At 42.4% G+C, this 21,478-nt stretch overlaps 1 protein-coding gene across 2 annotated transcripts; it reads left to right on the forward strand.

Moving 5' to 3' along the window:
- The first annotated feature begins 919 nt into the window (after nucleotides 1–919).
- On the forward strand, nucleotides 920–20,955 carry LOC124117178 (sodium-dependent glucose transporter 1A-like). 2 transcript variants are annotated; one of them, XM_048398562.1, is made up of 7 exons: nucleotides 1,007–1,051; nucleotides 7,728–7,789; nucleotides 8,657–8,735; nucleotides 10,279–10,430; nucleotides 11,264–11,414; nucleotides 13,685–13,970; nucleotides 19,722–20,955. In XM_048398562.1, exons 3-7 carry the CDS (start codon nucleotides 8,682–8,684, stop codon nucleotides 20,819–20,821), a joined length of 1,743 nt encoding a protein of 580 aa, XP_048254519.1. In that variant the 5' UTR covers nucleotides 1,007–1,051; nucleotides 7,728–7,789; nucleotides 8,657–8,681; the 3' UTR covers nucleotides 20,822–20,955. The 2 variants fall into 2 exon arrangements, with proteins under 2 accessions (XP_048254520.1, XP_048254519.1); XM_048398563.1 differs by lacking the exons at nucleotides 8,657–8,735; nucleotides 10,279–10,430 and having other exon boundaries at nucleotides 920–1,051; nucleotides 19,722–20,954.
- Nucleotides 20,956–21,478: the final 523 nt, after the last annotated feature.

Genomic DNA, 21,478 nt, shown 5'->3' on the forward strand with positions numbered 1-21,478 from the left:
GGACTGGTCGGCTCGGAGTCAGTATACTGTGTCTGAGTGGGGTATTCATGTTAAACTGCTGCATGGTATCTCAGTGGGCTAGCACTATAAATCGGCATCAGTCCGGACTAGTACAAGCAGCCACACAAACACACACACGTACATGCACGTCGCTATATAAGTGCAATAATCTTGGACGCGACGTTAAACCCCATTTCACCTCACCTCACCTCACCTCATAGAAGATGACGCCGTCGATCATCTCCCGATTGATGAGTTAAACTATGAATATGATGACTTTGCTATTCCAAGAAAGTCCAAAGACAGTATTTTTAATACACTAACTCAAAATCTAATAATTGCAACAAAACCAAAATGTGCACAGCGACATGAATTGAACAGACCAACTCTGATGGTTTGTCTTATAATTTTGGACACCCGAATAAAAAAATTGTTTAACAAACGATCATCACATTGTTGACATTTTTCGCCATCCCATACCAGGGAGGACCAGTCGCTCATGGAACAGCCAGGTAATGAACAAGCATGTGCACCATATATGGGGGTCATCTCAAAAGCCGTTTAGGGTGTTCAATCGGAGTCACTGTTGCAGGTATCTGAAGCCGTGACAGTGCATTCGGAATCGGTGTCGCTGTTGTCCGAATGATGTAGCTGTGCACATTTTGGTTTTGTTGCAATTATTAGATTTTGAGTTAGTGAGCAATTCATCGGTCTCAGATGGAATCAAACGGACTGTAAACAGTTACTCGATATGTGTGTAAACATGAACATGCATGTACAGAACGGGTTCAGACGTAGAGGGGGGGGGGGGGGGGGGGTTACGTGAATAATAGTAATAGTGTCGTAGATTATTCTATTGTGCCCTCTTCTGTGTATAAATGCTTTAAAAACTTTAAAATAGTAACTAGAACAGAATCTGATCATCTTCCCTTGACAGTCGACTTAGCCTTATCACGTGATGCATCACGTGAACAAGCACACCCCGCAGGCGCTCGTGCTGCATGCGCATCTCACAACATGGATAAATTTCGGTTGGACCAAGCACGTGGGGGTGAGTTTACAAACTTTATGAACAGTTGCATTGACCGTTTTTCAACAGTATTTGATAATAGATTAAACACAGATTTAGACTGCTGTGGAGATGTTATAAGACCTATTCAACAATAGCTCTATATCCATTATGGGACACCATGAAGCAAGACCGCCTCCGTGGTCTAGTGGTAGAGCGTCCGCCAGGAGAGCGGAAGGTCCGGGGTTCGATCCCAAAAGACGTTAAAAGATGGTACTTGATGTTACCCTGTCTGGCTAGTACAAGCAGCCACACAAACACACACATGTACATGCACGTGGCTATATAAGTGCAATAATCTTGGACGCGACGTTAAACCCCATTTCACCTCACCTCATGTTAACAAACTACATCAAAACCAGCCGCATTGGTTTGATAGGGAATGCGAGACACTGAAACGTACTAAATATGTCCTTCTAGATAGGTTTATGATAAGGAATGATAGTGAACATTGCATGCGCAGTGAGTATTTAAACGCCAAGAAACGTTTTAAAGAAACTTGTAAAATAAAAAAGGTTGATTATTATATGTCTGTCTCTGGAGAAGCTGTAAAAGCTGCAAAAAGTAAAGATTGTTAATTATTTTGGAAAACAATTAAGAAATATTGCTATAGACGTGAGTTGGGATCGTCATCTATCACTGCTGTTGATTGGTATGTCTACTTCAGAGAACTTCTAAATCCGCGGGGGCACGGGTGGCCTAGTCGTCTAAGGCGCTGTGCAGAATTGTGTCCCTTGGGCACGCCAGAAACCTATGATTGTGGGTTCGAATCCCGGTTCGCCCCGATTATGTTTCTAGGTTTGTCAGGACCATACCCGTGCTCGTGGCTTTCACCGAAGTGGTAAACGTCTGAGACCTGCATCACTTCGGGCTTTCCTCCCACATTAAGCTAACACGCCGCGATATAACTGGAATACTGTTAAAAGCGGCGTCAAACCAAACTCACTCACTCACTCACTCTAAATCCGCAAGTTAAACCAAATCACACTTTTGATAAAGATGTCGCAGATTTCCTAGAAAACCATTCTACTGTAGACTATGATGACTGTAGAAACTGCGATGAACTGATCAGTGGGGAAATATCAGACCGTGAAATAATATATGCTATACAGCATTTGAAAACTGGAAAATCACCGGGACATGACGGGATCCCAACAGAAGCTGTGAAGGAAACCCGTTCCCTGTTGTTACCCTTCTATAAACGTCTTTTTAACCATATTCTTGAGACAGGTCAATTCCCGGAATCATGGAATCTTGGAGTTATTGTCCCATTGCATAAATCCGGCTCGAAGGATAATTCAAATAACTACAGAGGCATTGCCATGTTAGACATTATAAGTAAAATATTCATATCAATGATTGAATCTCGAATAAACTTTTGGGTCCCCACACAACAGATACTGTCAGAATACCAAGCAGGGTTTAGAGAAGATTACTCAACGATTGATCACATATTAACTTTATATTCACTGACACATAAATATATTAGAAAGAAGCGTGGAAATTTTTACTGTATTTTTGTTGACTTAAAAAAAGCATTTGACACTGTGGGTCGAAATAAACTTTTATATACGTTGCTCGGTAACGGTATACATGGTAAGATAAGATACACTACTAAGAAGTATATATGGAAATGTAAAAGCAGCTGTAAGATATAGTAAAAATACTATGACTATTGTATTCAATACAAGTGCAGGTGTAAGACAGGGATGTATATTATCACCACTCCTCTTTATCTTGTACATTGACGAATTTGTGAAGGATATCGTGAACACTGGATTTTTTGTAGACGAAGTTGTACAGGCATTATCGATTTTACTATTTGCGGATGATGTTGTAATATTTGCAGAAAGCGTTCAAAATTTACAGAAAAAAATAGATGTTCTTTATATATAGTGTGCTAAGTGGGGAGTATCTGTAAATACTAACAAAACCAAAGCTGTTGTTTTCAAGAAAGGGGGAACGATATCTAAACATGAGAAATGGTTCTTCGGTCCAGAAAGACTAGAAGTAGTATCATACTACAAATATCTTAGCTTAACAGTTTCATGTCGAAATCTATTTACAAAAGCATGTGAAGTACTTTCAATGCAAGCAGATAAAGCAATGTATTCAGCGAAGAAGTTTATTAGTAAATTTAGAAATATACCTGTTAGGATATTTGATGGTAAAATACAGCAAATACTAACGTACGGCGCGGAACATTGGGAAACCTTATATCGCCACAGTATTGAGAAAATTCATACAAAATTTTGTAAGTTTGTTCTTGGCGTCGGCTACCGGTCACCAAATAAGGCAATTTTAGCAGAATGCAGAAGGCACCCGATATATATACACTATCAATGTAGGGTTATCTCATACTGGATACCTTTGCTCAGACAACCAGATACACGATACTCTCGACGATGCTAGTACATGCTTAAGCGCCTTGATGACTTAGGGGATAGAAAATTGGGCTTCAGCTGTTGGAGAGATTTTTTTTCGCATGGATTTGCATACGCGTGGATATACCAGGATGTTGGAAATAAAATAATGTTCTTAACAATGTTTAAACAACGATGTAAAGATATGTATTGTCAAGGCTGGTCAGCCGATATAATATGTTCAAAATCGCTATATGCCTATTCAGTGTTTAAGATGGAAATAATACCAGAAATGTACTTAACAACAATTCGATCTGTATCTTTACGCAGATGTTTAACGACGTTTAACGAAGTTTAGGTGTGGTATACATACCCTCAATATACAGTTACACAGACACTCCAAAGATAATGATGTTTTAACATCGATGTGTCCTTTCTGCAAATATTACCAAAAAGATGAATACCATGTTTTATTGATATGTCCAGGATATGACGATATAAGAATCAAATACCTGCCTAACTATTATTATACCAATCCATCACAAAGAAAATTTGTACAGTTAATAAACAGCAAAAAAAGCCATATTCTTCTCAGACTTGCCGTTTGTGTTTATAAGATATTTGAAAGGATAATCCATTGAATATAATAAAACTGTGTACACCATATTTAGCTACAATCTAATCAGTATACAAGTGGTGCTTCACGACGAATGTTCTTTACAACAAAATGTCATTGTACTATTGGCCTCATGGCCACACATACGAAATAAATCTGTCTGTCTGTTCTGGTATAACAGTAGTCTTAAATATAGTGTAGTAATTTGCTTTTCTAGAACTGGACAAAGAACCATGCCATTTTTGGCTGTACATATTTTTTAAGGTCTGTATCAAACGGGTGAAGAAATGCTGTGGCATATCTACATGTTGCTGTAACCAAATATAACCATATCCACATTCGTATAAAATGTTTTTAACTTTTGATGCCCAATTTTGGGTCCCATGGTTGTCGTAGAGAAGCATCATATTATAACATTTTCTGGGGTATCTTGAAGATGGCATATTTAATAGCTTGACCCAGTATTTAATAACCTTTAAATAACTATTGATATAATTGGGACACTTTCCGCATTCAACATATACCCTTGCGTTTTTTGTGCTAGATTTTACATCCAAGAACTTTTTACATGCATATAAATGTAATTTTTTTCAATATCATCCAAATGTTCTAAGCCCTAAATTTCTGATCCTTACAATAGAATCGGGCTTATTTTGTATCAATTATTTTAAAGTAAACATTATGTGTAATATTTTTCAGAACTCTAAGACTTTTTAATATGCCTACAAAAATGTTCTTGGCTTGCAATGAAATGTTATGTGGATTCCTTGACATAGTTGATCTACTTGTAAAACACACGCCTAAGTATTTATAACATGGAACAACTTCTACAGGCTTCCCTCTGTAAAGCCGTTTTTCTTTTCTGGATAAGTTACCACCATTTTAAAAAAAATACAACTTTGGTTTTATCCATATTTACAGTAAGTTTTGACCCGCCACAATTACTCTCTAATACATGTATTTGCCTTTGCAAGCCAGATATTGTGCTCGAGAACATGTATATATCATCTGCGAAAAGAGGCAGAAATAATTTAATAGTTTCGGGATGTAGTTGTATTCCATCAGTGCAATTACTTTGGATTTGATATGCTATTTCATTTATGAAAAAGGAAAATAAGAAGGGACTTTATATACACCCTTGTTGGACACCCATGCTAACTACATAATTATCCGATATAGCGCCATTATTCCGGACACACACCTTCACATTATTATATAGAGAGCACAATAAATTTCCAATTTTGCTACTTAGCCCATGTTTTAGAAAGAGGGACCACAAGGTAACCCTTTTCACAGAGGCAAATCCTGCGAATACAAGATATAGCTTCCCTCGTTTCACTGATAGATATCTCTGTATTATAGAACATAGGATAAAAACATTGTCAGTGGTCTCTCTAATTAATAATTGAAGTAAATAGTTGACTGATTGTACTGAGGAGAGTTATGCCTCTATAATTATTAACATCGATGGTTGCGCCCTGTTTGTGAAGAGGAACAATAATGCCAACTGTCCAATTCTCTGGAAAATATGATCTCTCTAAAAGGATATTAAAAATAAGTTCCAAATATGGTATTGAAATATCTGAGGAATGTTAAAAAACTCCGCTATCACATTATCATTTCAATATGCCTTATTATCTTTAAGGTAGAAGATGCTGTCAATAACTTCCTCTCTAGATATTGGACATTCAAGAATATCAGCTGTTACACTGTCACCTTTATCTTCGTTGAATGCCATGTCAAATAAATTGTTGGAACTGAAAACAATTCCTGGAAATGCTCAAACCAGTCTTGAATAGCAATGTTATTTTTGCAATAACTATTTGGTTTAATGGCTTTTAGCGATGACCCAAATGTATTTAAACGTCTACATCGTTCCTTTTTAAGTAGCTAGCATTCGCTATCAAACCATTCTTGGGTGAGTGAGTGGGTGGGTGGATGGGTGGATTGGTGGATGGGTGGATGGGTGGATGGGTGGTGAGTGGGTGTGATGTTGCTCCGCTTTTACCAATTTTCGAGCCATATCACGCGGGGAACACCCGAAATGGGCTTGACACAGTGTATCCATGTCGGGAATCGAATCCGGGTCTTCGTCGTGACGAGCGAACGCTTTAACCACTAGGCTACCCCACTGCCCCCATCGCTGTGGCGTTACCACAGTTGATATGTGTATTTGTGTAAATTATGCATATTAAGTATAGTTTTCTCAAAATTATGTATGTGCGTGTTTGTTTGTGTGTGTCCGACTCATTGTCTGTGTAAAAATGTAGTAGATAACTTCGTAACTCACATCAGAACGCACAGACTCCCTTTTCAGGATGAAGGGTGTCTTAATGCGTAAGGACGGAAAAAAAGGTCGCTATCAACTGCACAAACTCTAGGAATGTGTTTGTATGTGAGACGGAGGGGTGGACTTTGCTTATCAGATACAAGGGATGTACTTTGTCAATCAGACACACGGGATGTACTTTGACACAAGGGATTGACGTTGTGTATCAGACACAAGGGATGGACGTTGTGTATCAGACACAAGGGATTGACGTTGTGTATCAGACACAAGGGATTGACGTTGTGTATCAGACACAAGGGATTGACGTTGTGTATCAGACACAAGGGATTGACGTTGTGTATCAGACACAAGGGATGGACGATGTGTATCAGACAGAAGGGATTGGCGTTGTGTATCAGACAGAAGGGATGGACGTTGTGTATCAGACAGAAGGGATGTACTTTGTGTTTCAGACAGAAGGGATTGACGATGTGTATCAGACAGAAGGGATTGACGTTGTGTATCAGACAGAAGGGATGTACTTTGTGTTTCAGACAGAAGGGATTGACGTTGTGTATCAGACACAAGGGATGGACGTTGTGTATTAGACACAAGGGATTGACGTTGTGTATCAGACACAAGGGATTGACGTTGTGTATCAGACACAAGGGATTGACGTTGTGTATCATACACAAGGGATGGACGTTGTGTATCAGACACAAGGGATGGACGTTGTGTATCAGACAGAAGGGATGTACTTTGTGTTTCAGACAGAAGGGATTGACGATGTGTATCAGACAGAAGGGATTGACGTTGTGTATCAGTCAAAAGGGATGTACGTTGTGTATCAGACACAAGAGTTTGACGTTGTGTATCAGACAGAAGGGATGGACGTTGTTTATCAGACACAATGGGTGTACTTTGTGTATCTGACAGAAGAGATGCGCAATGTTCATCAGACACAAGGGTTGTACTTTGTGCATCTGACAGAAGAATTAACATAGTAAGATATATATACGCGCACACATGAATGACAGATATATGACTGAACACGATAAAATGTGACCTAATGACTATTTATATGTCTATTTTAATGCAGCACTAACGAACATTACAACACAACGATTTTATCAGTATAAGTAGGCGTACAAAGTTGTTTCATTCAGTGGTTAATGTACTATGACATTGTATTATTCAAGCCCGTTGCATTATTACAATAGCTGCTATTATTTTCACAAAGACCAATATACGGTAATATTATATTAATATGATGAACTGTGGTTCCGCAGGTATGAATTGTCATCTAATACTGAAGTATTGATTATACACTCCCTGCACGATGCAAACCCAACAGGCTTTGCTACGATTTTCTGCTGCACGTGACTTGTGGTGAAACCTTGTGTTTTACAGGTCAGCTCACCGACAGACTCGCCATACATGATGGATTCGCGCGCCATAGCTGTGTCCCACAGGTAGGTGTACCACTAGGGAAAGAGAGAGAGAGAGAGAGAGAGAGAGAGAGAGAGAGAGAGAGAGAGAGAGAGAGAGAGAGAGAGAGAGAGAGAGAGAGAGAGAGAGAGAGAGAGAGAGAGAGAGAGAGAGAGAGAGAGAGAGAGAGAGAGAGAGAGAGAGAGAGAGAGAGAGAGAGTATATATATCATATTGAAGAAAATATTGTCTTTTATCTTTGTCATATTTCATATTTGAATGTCATATTTCGTGAATACAAAAGATTCATATTTTACATACAGTTATATACAATACGGAACACGAGGCTGATAATCTCGATACCATATAATGTTATTCTTAAACTCGATGTTTAACAGTCGACCGCCTCCGTGGTCTAGTGGTAGAGCGTCCGCCCGGAGAGCGGAAGGTACGGGGTTCGATCCCCGGCCACGTCATACCAAAAGACGTTAAAATATGGTACTTGTTGTTACCCTGTCTGACGCTCGGCATTAAGGGGACAAGGACTGGTCGGCTCGGGTCAGTATACTGTGTCTGAGTGGGGTATCAGTCATCAGTCTTCCTGGAGCTTTTGAGGTCAAGTAGTCCCTTTAAATGCACGCAGAAGCGACGCTATTGAATAGTTCTATTTATTCCTGAAAAACCTCAAAATACACATGTTCAAGATAAAAAAAACCATACACGCGCACGCACACACACCACACACACATCACACACACACACACACACACACACACACACACACACACACCACACACACCACACACAAATATTTCATTAATAATTATTTACATTTTAGAACTTATATTCATTGAGTGCTACCACGATCCTCTGAGTATGTGGGTGTTTTCTTGTTCTGCATATTCCTGATAGCTGACATGCTGGACTAAGTGAATGAATGTACTGTGTGCACATCAGGATGAGCAAGCGCAGAAGAAATCTGGTAGATCAGGTACTACTGAATTGGTAAATGTTGCCAGTGTGTCCCTTCTACCCAAGCCGCCTAGGTCTGACACCGCCCCTAAAAAAAAGAAGACTTTATCAGTCCATCAGATGTTTATTGTAGATATGAACGGCGATCTCAATCTTTCCCATCTCTAATAATTGTGATGAGAAAAACAAGAATAGCTTGGTTTGAAAATATTTGTGTGTGAGTTAAGAGTACCAATTGTTGTCACGTTTGTAACAACGTATGCTAGGTTGACGAGTCTGACTGTGCAGCTGCTGCAGTGAATACTAATACGTACATGGAATATTTAAGACTATTTGAAAACAAGTAATTGTCACAGGGAGTTGTTTATCGTACAATAAAATGCTGCAGGGAGAATAGTACAGTGTTTTATTGCACGACCACTCGTCGTTTATTTCTTATGTGATATCAACAGTATGTACAGCCTCTTTAAGGATGATGATGAAATGTACAAGCTTTTTTAAATATTTACCCCTATTTGAATAGAATCCGGCAATGTCGGACAAGTCCATTTTATGCCCAGGTGGGTATTTCCCTCATATTCTCACAATGCTCAAGTCGATTACCTGTACCTTTCCTCCAGGGTAGAATAGGTCCTCAGCAACCCATGCTTGCCTTAAAAGACGCCTTAAAGGCGACAAACGGGATCGGGTGGTAAGGCTCGCTGACTTGGTTGATGCATGTTATGGTATCCAAATTGTGTAGATCGATGCTCATGATATCAATCACTGGATTGCCTGGTCCAGACTCGATTAATTAAAGACCGCCGTCAAATAGCTGGCATATTGCTGAGTGCGACGTTAAACAACAAACAAAACCCAATGACGATTGTCATATCTCTGCCACTTTTGGATGCTATCGTTCGGCCATCGCGTTTATCTGCGTTGCCCTGCTGCATCTATGGAGAACAACACACTAGACACCGTCGTCCAATATACGACGTTATCAAGTTGCGAGCCCATGTTCTAAACAAATGACGTAATGATAGAACGGTGTTTTATCGTGAAATAAACCACACTTCGTTCTTCATTGTTCTTTGCGATTTATCGCATAACCATCTTATACAATCCTGTAAATACGATATACAATCCTATAAATACGATATACAACTATACAGTAAGTCTTATGCAGGGTGCCATTAATAATGTATGTGATGTAGAACACATTCGTATACAGGTGTCGTCCACAAGTAATTGGATGAAGCCGAAAGTAGAGTAAGAATAACAAACAGCACACAGGTGATGAAGTCAGTGATACAGTATGGATTAAAAAGTTAAACAAGCTTATTTGACACTAAACAAATAGTTGAACCAGCTGATTGGACACTAAAGAAATAGTTTAACAAGCTGATTGGACACTACAAAAAAAGCTGAACAAGCTGATTGGACACTAAAAAAAAAGTTGAACATGCTGATTGGACACTAACAAAATAGCTGAAAAAGCTGATTGGACACTAAAAAAATAGTTGAACAAGCTGATTGGATACGAGGCTTGACCTTGATCATGAACCTAATCATATCTGCAGCATATCTTCACCAACCTCAACCGTATCCTACCAAGCTCATCAAGAGGACCAACTCACCACACTCAAACCCAAACCGACCAGGCCAGGCCAGAAACCACCCCAATCAGAATCACCCTACCCTACATGGGCAAGACTTCACATGAAATCAGCAGGTATTCCTCAGGACCACCCTCCAAGCAAAAACCAGTAAACCCTCCGCCCAACAACCTCCCCCCCAAAAAAAACAAACAAACAAACCACCAAACAAACAAACAAAAAAACAAAACAACAACACACACTCAAGCCAAGGAATGATCTATAAGATTAATTGTGGTTGTGGTAACTTGTGAAACCCTCCACCCTGTAGATCTCCTCCACAAAGGGGCCATGCTCAATCGCACTTCAAAAGTTGTTTTGAAATGCAGACACAATAAGATGTAACTGCAGGAATATTGCTGGACATACAGGCTCAGTTGACTTTTGGAAGTCATCCCTCTTGTCATACAGTTTAGTCCGGACTAGTACAAGCAGATAGAAAGACATACACACAGCCCCGCCACACACACACCCCACAAAAACACACGCACGCAGGCACGCACGCACGCACGCACGCAGGCACACACATACACACACACACCACACACGCACACACACCACACACACGTCTCTATATAAGTGCAGTGATCTTGAAAGCGACGTTAAACCCAATTTCACCTCATTTGACTTTCATTACTGATCAACAGCAAGTACATATGAATGAGTGAAAGGGATAAATCGATTGTAGTCGTGTGGTTTGATATATATGTATAAGATATTTCATGAAGCACAGAGTCAGTCAGTTTGACATACCACAACTTTACTTTGGAAAGAGAGCGCTTTTTCAGTCCTTAACATTGAGAAAGGAATAGCGCAAGTTCTCAGCCATATGAACATTTGGCATGAAAAATATTGAAACTAGTTTTATGAAACTAAGCCATATACGAACAAACTGAATTTGTTTATACAGACTGATGGACGTCAGTGATTCACGCCAAGACCCGGATGTAACTCCAGTGAAGACGCCCCTTTTGCAGCGCATTATTGTGAAGTTTCAAAGCACTGTGTTCAGAAGAAAGGCAATATACATGCTGGGGCTGTACCTCGTGTCTTTCTCCTCTGTAAGTAGTCTTAGAAACGTATCGAGTGAGGTGATAAAGATCGCATTACATAACTGGCAGTGACATGAATCCCCTAACTCTGACAAGAGACCCGTGAAGATTCCGGGGTAGAATAGGTCTTCAGCAACCCATACTTGCCGTAAAAGGCGACTATGCTTGTCGGGTGGTCAGGCTCGCTGACTTGGTTGATACATGTCATCGATCCCAATTGCGTGGATCGATGCTCATGATGTCAATCACTGGATTGTCTGGTCCAGACTCGATTATTTTACAGACCGCCGTCATATAGCTGGAATATTGCTGAGTGCGGCGTTAAACAACAAACAAACAAACAAACAAACAAACTCTGACAAGAGAAAGGGGTTGTCCACTAGTAAATGTTCAAAGCCACTTGTTATTGCTTTAGGTCAGGATCACCTGAATAACAAAACCGTCTCCATAATAATAGGAAATCTCCACTTAAAGAATCCATTGTACAATTTCATGCTAAGTATCACTGTGAGTCACTATCCAATGCTAGAGAATTTTTAGTTGTCAAATACGCTTTTTAACATCTTGTGGAGTTTGGAGAATTGATATTTCAAATTACCACCCACTCGTTGACATAAACCATTTATCAGCCACCATTAAATATCATCAAAGGAGACGACTTTCTTCACCCCATGGGGGCACGGGTGGCCCAGTCGTCTAAAGCGCCGCCATTCGCTGTGCAGCGTTGCGTCCCTTGGGCACGCCAGAAACCTATGATTGTGGGTTCGAATCCCGGTTCGCCCGATTATGTTTCTAGGTTTGTCAGCCCGTGCTCGTGGGTTTCACCGAAGTGGTAAACGTCTGAGTCCTGCATCACTTCGGGCTTTCCTCCCAAATTAAGCTGACACGCCGTGATGTAACTGGAATACTGTTAAAAGCGGCGTTAAACCCAACTCACTCACTCACTCACTCATTACTCACTCACTCACTCACTCACTTCTTCACCCTAAAAGAGTTAGGCCCCAACAAAGTAGGTTTGTCGTTCAGGGCAACTTTATGGATCTGGCGGTGACTCGGTGACTTGGTGGCAACTGAGATTGGGTGAATTGTTGTTCATAAAAACCATTACTGGTTTGCCAGGTCCAACCCGCCGTGAAAAGAACATTGCTAAGTTCGGTTTTATACAACAAGCAAACCATAGAAACTTCTCCTTTATCACGCCTTCACATCAGAAATAAGTTGGTAGCATTGTTCCAGCTTGTAACTACACCTGATACTCACAATAGATCTACTGGCTGGACATTGAGAATCGTGCAGAAGATCTTTGCACTGTAAGCTTGATATGCAGTTATGTTTATTGGCCTTTGGTCTTATGGGCCCAACATTTCCAAAAAACAAATGTGATGTATTCCATCTAACAGGACCTTAAAGATAAATTGGTTGGACCAACATTTCCCAATACAAATGTGATGTATTCCATCAAACAGGACCTTATAGATAAATTGACCAACATTTTCCAATACAAATGTGATGTTTTCCATCTACCTGGACCTTAAAGATAAATTGGTTGGACCAGCATTTCCCAATACAAATGTGATGTATTCCATCTACCTGGATCTTATAGATAAATTGGCAGGACCAGCATTTCCCAATACAAATGTGATGTATTCCATCAAACAGGACCTTATAGATAAATTGACCAACATTTTCCAATACAAATGTGATGTTTTCCATCTACCTGGACCTTAAAGATAAATTGGTAGGACCAGCATTTCCCAATACAAATGATATGTTTTCCATCTACCTGGATCTTATAGATAAATTGACCAACATTTACCAATACAAATGTGATGTATTCCATCAAACAGGACCTTATAGATAAATTGACCAACATTTTCCAATACAAATGTGATGTTTTCCATCTACCTGGACCTTAAAGATAAATTGGCAGGACCAGCATTTCCAAATACAAATGATATGTTTTCCATCTACCTGGATCTTATAGATAAATTGACCAACATTTACCAATACAAATGTGATGTATTCCATCAAACAGGACCTTATAGATAAACTGACCAACATTTTCCAATACAAATGTGATGTTTTCCATCTACCTGGACCTTAAAGATAAATTGGCAGGACCAGCATTTCCCAATACAAATGATATGTTTTCCATCTACCTGGACCTTATAGATAAATTGACCAGCATTTCCCAATACAAATGTGATGTTTTCCATCCACCTGGACCTTGTAGATAAATTGACCACCATTTCCTAATACATACGTTTTGTACCATACAGGGATGGATAGTGGGACTGAAGGGGCCAGCCTTTCTCGACCTTCAGCAGATCACTGGAGTAGGCACAAGCCAGGGTGCTGCCTTCTTCACAGCTGCAGCCGTTGGGGCTGTAGTTGGAAGTTTGTTCGGTGGTGCTCTCTATGACAGTTTCAACCGTCACATAGTGTTGTTTGTGTCATCCTTCCTGTATGCTGTGACGTGTGCAATCATTCCCTGGTGTTCTGTGTACTGGTCAATGGTGATGATGTTCCTGATACACGAGCTGGTTGCAGGTGCTGCCAGGTCAGGTAAGACACTATGCCTCGACTACAGCACATCTCAGCTCGTAACAGGTGCTGCCAGGTCAGGTAAGACATTATGCCTCGACTACAGCACATCTCAGCTGGTTACAGGAGCTTCTAGGCCAGGTAAGACGCTATGCCTCGACTACAGCACATCTCAGCTCATTACAGGAGCTTCTAGGCCAGGTAAGACACTATGCCTCTACAACAGCACATCTCAGCTCATTACAGGTGCTTCTAGACCAGGTAAGACGCTATGCCTCGACTACGGCACAACTCAGCTGGTTACAGGTGCTGCCAGGTCAGGTAAGACACTATGCCTCTACAACATCACATCTCAGCTCATTACAGGTGCTTCTAGGTCAGGTAAGACGCTATGCCTCGACTACGGCACAACTCAGCTGGTTACAGGTGCTGCCAGGTCAGGTAAGACACTATGCCTCTACTACAGCACATCTCAGCTCATTACAGGTGCTTCTAGGTCAGGTAAGACACTATGCCTCGACTACGGCACAACTCAGCTCGTAACAGGTGCTGCCAGGTCAGGTAAGACACTATGTCTCTACTACAGCACATCTCAGCTCGTAACAGGTGCTGCCAGGTCAGGTAAGGCACTATGTCTCTACAACAGCACATCTCAGCTCGTAACAGGTGCTGCCAGGTCAGGTAAGACACTATGTCTCTACTACAGCACATCTCAGCTCGTAACAGGTGCTGCCAGGTCAGGTAAGGCACTATGCCTCTACAACAGCACATCTCAGCTCATTACATGAGCTTCTAGGCCAGGTAAGTTGCTATGCCTCGACTACGGCACATCTGAGCTCGTTACAGGTGCTTCTAGGTCAGGTAAGACGCTATGCCTCGACTACGGCACAACTCAGCTGGTTACAGGGGCTGCCAGGTCAGGTAAGACACTATGCCTCGACTACAGCACTTCTCAGCAGTTACAGGTGCTGCCACGTCAGGTAAGACACTATGTCTCTACTACAGCACAACTCAGGTGGTTACAGGTGCTTCTAGGCCAGGTAAGACACTATGCCTATACAACAGCACATCTCAGCTCATTACAGGAGCTTCTAGGCCAGGTAAGACACCATGTCTCTACTACAGCACATCCCAACTGGTTACAGGTGCTGCCAGGTCAGGTAAGACACTATGCCTCTACTACAGCACATCTCAGCTCATTACAGGAGCTTCTAGGCCAGGTAAGACACCATGTCTCTACTGCAGCACATCCCAACTGGTTACAGGTGCTGCCAGGTCAGGTAAGACACTATGTCTCTACTACAGCACATCTCAGCTCATTACAGGAGCTTCTAGGCCAGGTAAGACACCATGTCTCTACTACAGCACATCCCAACTGGTTACAGGTGCTGCCAGGTCAGGTAAGACACTATGTCTCTACTACAGCACATCTCACCTGGTTACAGGTGCTGCCAGGTCAGGTAAGATGTTATGTCTCTACTACAGCACATCTCAACTTGTGACAGGTGCTGCCAGGTCAGGTAAGACACTATGCCTCTACTACAGCACATCTCAGCTCGTAACAGGTGCTGCCAGGTCAGGTAAGACACCATGTCTCTACTACAGCACATCTCAGCTCGTAACAGGTGCTGCCAGGTCAGGTAAGACACCATGTCTCTACTACAGCACATCTCAGCTCGTAACATGTGCTGCCAGGTCAGGTAAGACACTATGTCTCTACTACAGCACATCCCAGCTCGTAACAGGTGCTGCCAGGTCAGGTAAGACACTAAGCCTCTATTAAAACACATCTCAGCTGGTTACAGGTGCTGCCAGGTCAGGTAAGACACTATGCCTCTATTAAAACACATCTCAGCTGGTTACAGGTGCTGCCAGGTCAGGTAAGACACTAAGCCTCGACTACAGCACTTCTCAGCTGGTTACAGGTGCTGCCACGTCAGGTAAGACACTATGCCTCTACAACAGCACAACTCAGCTGGTTACAGGTGCTGCCAGGTCAAGTAAGACACTATGCCTCTACTACAGCACATCTCAGCTCGTAACAGGTGCTGCCAGGTCAGGTAAGACACTATGCCTCTACAACAGCAGATCTCAGCTCATTACAGGTGCTTCTAGGCCAGGTAAGACACTATGCCTCGACTACAGCACATCTCAGCTCGTAACAGGTGCTGCCAGGTCAGGTAAGACACTATGCCTCGACTACAGCACAACTCAGGTGGTTACAGGTGCTGCCGGGTCAGGTAAGACACTATGCCTCTACAACAGCACAACTCAGCTGGTTACAGGTGCTGCCAGGTCAAGAAAGACACTATGCCTCTACAACAGCACATCCCAGCTGGTTACAGGTGCTGCCAGGTCAGGTAATACACTATGCCTCTACTACAGCACTTCTCAGCTGGTTACAGGTGCTGCCACGTCAGATAAGGCACTATGCCTCTACTACAGCACTTCTCAGCTGGTTACAGGTGCTGCCAGGTCAGATAAGACACCATGTCTCTACTACAGCACATCTCAGCTCGTAACAGGTGCTGCCAGGTCAGGTAAGACACTATGTCTCTACTACAGCACATCCCAGCTCGTAACAGGTGCTGCCAGGTCAGGTAAGACACTAAGCCTCTATTAAAACACATCTCAGCTGGTTACAGGTGCTGCCAGGTCAGGTAAGACACTATGCCTCGACTACAGCACTTCTCAGCTGGTTACAGGTGCTGCAACGTCAGGTAAGACACTATGCCTCTACAACAGCACAACTCAGCTGGTTACAGGTGCTGCCAGGTCAAGTAAGACACTATGCCTCTACTACAGCACATCTCAGCTCGTAACAGGTGCTGCCAGGTCAGGTAAGACACTTTGCCTCTACAACAGCAGATCTCAGCTCATTACAGGTGCTTCTAGGCCAGGTAAGACACTATGCCTCGACTACAGCACATCTCAGCTCGTAACAGGTGCTGCCAGGTCAGGTAAGACACTATGCCTCGACTACAGCACAACTCAGGTGGTTACAGGTGCTGCCGGGTCAGGTAAGACACTATGCCTCTACAACAGCACAACTCCGCTGGTTACAGGTGCTGCCAGGTCAAGTAAGACACTATGCCTCTACAACAGCACAACTCAGCTGGTTACAGGTGCTGCCAGGTCAAGAAAGACACTATGCCTCTACAACAGCACATCCCAGCTGGTTACAGGTGCTGCCAGGTCAGGTAAGACACTATGCCTCTACTACAGCACTTCTCAGCTGGTTACAGGTGCTGCCACGTCAGATAAGGCACTATGCCTCTACTACAGCACTTCTCAGCTGGTTACAGGTGCTGCCAGGTCAGATAAGACGCTATGCCTCGACTACAGCACTTCTCAGCTCGTAACAGGTGCTGCCAGGTCAGGTAAGACACTATGCCTCGACTACAGCACAACTCAGCCGGTTACAGGTGCTGACGGGTCAGGTAAGGCACTATGCCTCTACTACAGCACAACTCAGCTGGTTACAGGTGCTGCCAGGTCAGGTAAGACACTATGCCTCAGCTATGGTATCATCCTGGTGTTGCAGGATCAGGCTACTCCCAGGATCAAACCAGTCTTGAGTGATTTCTTTCTTGAATCAAATCACTCCCAATAGGATCATAACCCTCCCCCTTTGCAGGACGAAAAAAACCACTCACCTTATACTGTCTGATAAGCAGCGCCCAGTCCTAATAATTTACTTTTCCAAACCTATAAACTGGCTTCATATAAACAGTGAACCGCCTCCGTGGTCTAGTGGTAGAGCGTCCGCCCGGAGAGCGGAAGGTCCGGGGTTCGATCCCCGACCGCGTCATACCAAAAGACGTAAAAAGATGGTACTTGTTGTTACCCTGTCTGGCGCTCGGCATTAAGGGGCTAAAACAAGGACTGGTCGGCTCGGAGTCAGTATACTGTGTCTGAGTGGGGTATTCATGTTAAACTGCGGCATGGTATCTCAGTGGGCTAGCTCTATAAATCGGCATCAGTCCGGACTAGTACAAGCAGCCACACAAACACATACATGTACATGCACGTCGCTATATAAGTGCAATAATCTTGGACGCGACGTTAAACCTCATTTCACCTCACCTCATATAAACAGTACTTCGAGATTTAATACCACAAAATGATATCCGAACTTGAAAGCTCTATTTAATATATTTTCCGAACTAATAATAATATTTTCCGAATAAATATTATTTTTCTCCCAACGTGTCTAATATTTGATACAGTCATATCACCCATTGCACACTTGCTGTGTGACCCCGTGCGTTCTATGCACTGGTCCTTGGTATTCCTCGCACACAAGATGATTAAAGAGTCTTCCAGATCAGGGACAACCATCTAAACTAAGGCACTTATTTGTTTTTCATTCACTTCCCCTTGTTTGTTTGTTCAACGTATTTCACGGTTCATCACTCAGCTGCTACCAGTGGAGACTGTTGAGCAAACCTTCCCCCTCCACTGTCCTTATCGATTGTTTGTCATGAACTCTCTGCTACCTTATATACTAGAACTACCGGGGGCACGGGTGGCCCAGTCGTCTAAGGCGCCGCCATTCGCTGTGCAGAGTTGCGTCCCTTGGACATGCGAGAAACCTATGATTGTGGGTTCGAATCCCGGTTCGACCCAATTATGTTTCTAGGTTTGTCAGCACCATACCCGTGCTCGTGGGTTTCACCGAAGTGGTAAACGTCTAAAACCTGCATCTCTTCGGGCTTTCCTCCCACATTAAGCTGACACGCCGCGATATGACTGGAATAATGTTAAAAGCGGCGTTAAACCCAACTCACTCACTACTAGAACTACCAATCACCTTACGCATCTCTCTTGCTCGTTTTAGAACAGCAAATCATAGATTACCCATTGAAACAGGAAGATGGAATAATATTGTAAGAGAGGAAAGAAAATGTACATTGTGTAAAAATTTGATAAGTGATGAAATGCACTTTTTATTAGAATGTCCAAAACTCTCGGAAATTAGAAACAAGTTTTTGCCTCAATACTACTGTATGTATCCTTCTGCCATAAAATTCTCTCATTTGATGACCATTACTTATAAGCAAATTCTATTAAAACTGGCGAGTTATATAAGATCATGTATGGAAATGTTCCACTGACATGTTTTCTCCTATTGTATCTAATTCCTGTATCCAATTACATCTCTGTATCACTGCCGTGATTTACGAGAATAAACATCATTCATGCTACCAAAACACGTAAAACTCACTCACTCACTCACTCACACTTTAAACATCTTTGCTTAACTCACATCATTCATTCTGTCATTTTTCCATATATCCTTTCCCAGTTTCTATTTTCTATCTACCCGTGAAGATCCAGGGTAGAATAGGTCCTCAGCAACCCATGCTTGCCTTAAAAGACGACTATGCTTGTCGTAAAAGGCGACAAACGGGATCGGGTGGTTAGGCTCGCTGACTTGGTTGATGCATGTCATCGTATCCCAATTGAGTGGATCGATGCTCATGATATCAATCACATGATTGTCTGTTCCAGAATCGATTATTTACAGACCGTCGTCATTTAACGGGAATATTGCTGAGTGCGGCGTTAAACAAACAAACAAACAAATTTTCGATCTTCATCTTATCCTTCCCTGGACACGTGTTTATCTTCATCTTCCATCATGATCATCATCAGTGCAAACATGACAAACATGTATTCTATATGTGTCGCTTATGCATCCAATGTCCTGATTTACGTGAGATGAAATGTTAATGAATAAAAGCTTCTCTTAGCCTTCTTCTCTTTTAGGTATGAATGTGGAGATCGTGGAGGAGTGGGGAGACGAGGGCAAACCCTTCATGCAGGCACTGCATTTCTCCTTCTCTCTTGGGGCAACCATCGCCCCTTTCGTCCTTGAACCGTTCCTCTCCCAGGAACCTGAACAAACAACAATGATCACAGCCAACTATACCTCCACAACAACCATTACTTCAGGCATGAACATGACTAGTACTCCAGCCCCGAGACCAGAGAGTAACATCCATTATGGCTTTTTAATTGTTGCAATTCCCTCAGGAATAGTTTCTTTTGCATTCCTCATCAAATTCTTCCATGAAAGGAACAAGGGTACAAGTAACATTCGACGGAAGGACGCACAGAAGGACGCCAAGGACCATGATGAAGAAGAAGGTCCAGCGAGGAAGAAGAGAACTCTCCCTCGACGACTTCTCATCATCACACTGGCACTCTTTGCCCTCTTCTACTTCTTCCTGGACGAGGTGGAAGACACCTCCCCATCTTTCCTGGCTTTGTTTGTCGTGAAGCAGATGAATTGGTCTAAGAAATATGGTGGACGCCTGTCCTCCGCTTTCTGGGCATCCTACACAGCTGGGAGAGGGTTTGGCATCGTCCTCATCAGTTTCGTCACACACGCCCAGTTCTTCACCATCTGCTGCGTCGTCCTCTGTGTGTCTCAGCTTGGTCTCCTCCTGTCAGCCACCTATGGATTTGGTACTGGTATCTGGATCAGCGTTGTTGGTATAGGACTGGCAATCTCAGTGGTGTTCCCCGCAAGTCTCACCTGGACAGAAAAGGAGCTTGTCCAACTCTCAGGGAAGCTGATGGGTGTCATCTATGTTGCCCTAGGTCTCGGTGGACTTGCAAACCCTCAGATTATTGGCGTCGCCATGGATCTGTATTCACCAATGTGGTACAGTTATGTTCTGTTTGCTGAGAGCGTCTTGTTTTCCATCACCTTCCTAGTTCTGGTGACTTTAGTTAAGAAGGTACTCTCTAAACATACACATGACATTGTACAAAGAGGAATAAATGAAAACAAAGAAGATCCCCTGACAACCTTCAAAATGAAGAATGAATGTGTTGGTCAAAATGTACCCACCCAGCAATAATAAGTAAAACATTGTTCAATATATCATGGTCTCCACAGTGGGACAAAAGAGGTTATTGTTCTTCCAATGTAATTGCTCCCTGTAAAGGGTTTCCTCATAAAGGTATTTCTTTAAAAGTGCATGCCAATCGTCTTGTTTTGATTTTCAAATGTCCAGTCGTAATGGGTTCTTCATCAATAAAACACTCAACCAAGCCTGACAAACGGATCCAGCACTGTCCTCTCAAGAGTTATAGGGGCCTAATGGGCTTACTAATGGGTGAGTGAGTGAGGTGGGTTTAACCCTGATGGTGCCTGGCCGTAAGCTGGCCTTGAATACCGCTCAGTGCCGCTGTGAGATGACGTCGTGGTTTCAAAAACGTATACATTGTATCAAAAATGTTGTATTTCTTCAAATAGTGTAACCAAACTGTTTTACATTCAACTCGAATTGACTATCTTTCCAGCAATATCTAAGGTCAACAAATCAAAAGGGCCGGTGCACTGCTGAGTCATCGGTAAAAATGCTGGTATTGTCAGTCTGCTGCTTTTCCACATTACCGTATTCGACGTAATAAGCGCCCAGGGCGCTCTCAAAATTAGAAATAGGGGGCTCTTATTAAAATGTTATTTTGGTGAAAAATACAGAGTTGAAAGATAAATTTCGTGGTTTATGCTG

The sequence above is a fragment of the Haliotis rufescens genome, unplaced genomic scaffold (genome assembly GCF_023055435.1).
Source record: "Haliotis rufescens isolate VD_foot unplaced genomic scaffold, xgHalRufe1.0.p SCAF_18, whole genome shotgun sequence".
In the NCBI taxonomy this organism is placed as follows: Eukaryota; Metazoa; Mollusca; class Gastropoda; order Lepetellida; family Haliotidae; genus Haliotis; species Haliotis rufescens.

What these genes read in the sequence shown, in the direction of transcription:
- LOC124117178 (XM_048398562.1), top strand. Translation starts at nt 8,682, where the DNA reads ATGTACTGTGTGCACATCAGGATGAGCAAGCGCAGAAGAAATCTGGTA. An exon ending in GAAGAAATCTGGTAGATCAG is followed by an intron (nt 8,736 to 10,278) that starts GTACTACTGAAT and finishes TCATATCTGCAG; the next exon opens with CATATCTTCACCAACCTCAA. An exon ending in ACCTCGTGTCTTTCTCCTCT is followed by an intron (nt 11,415 to 13,684) that starts GTAAGTAGTCTT and finishes TGTACCATACAG; the next exon opens with GGATGGATAGTGGGACTGAA.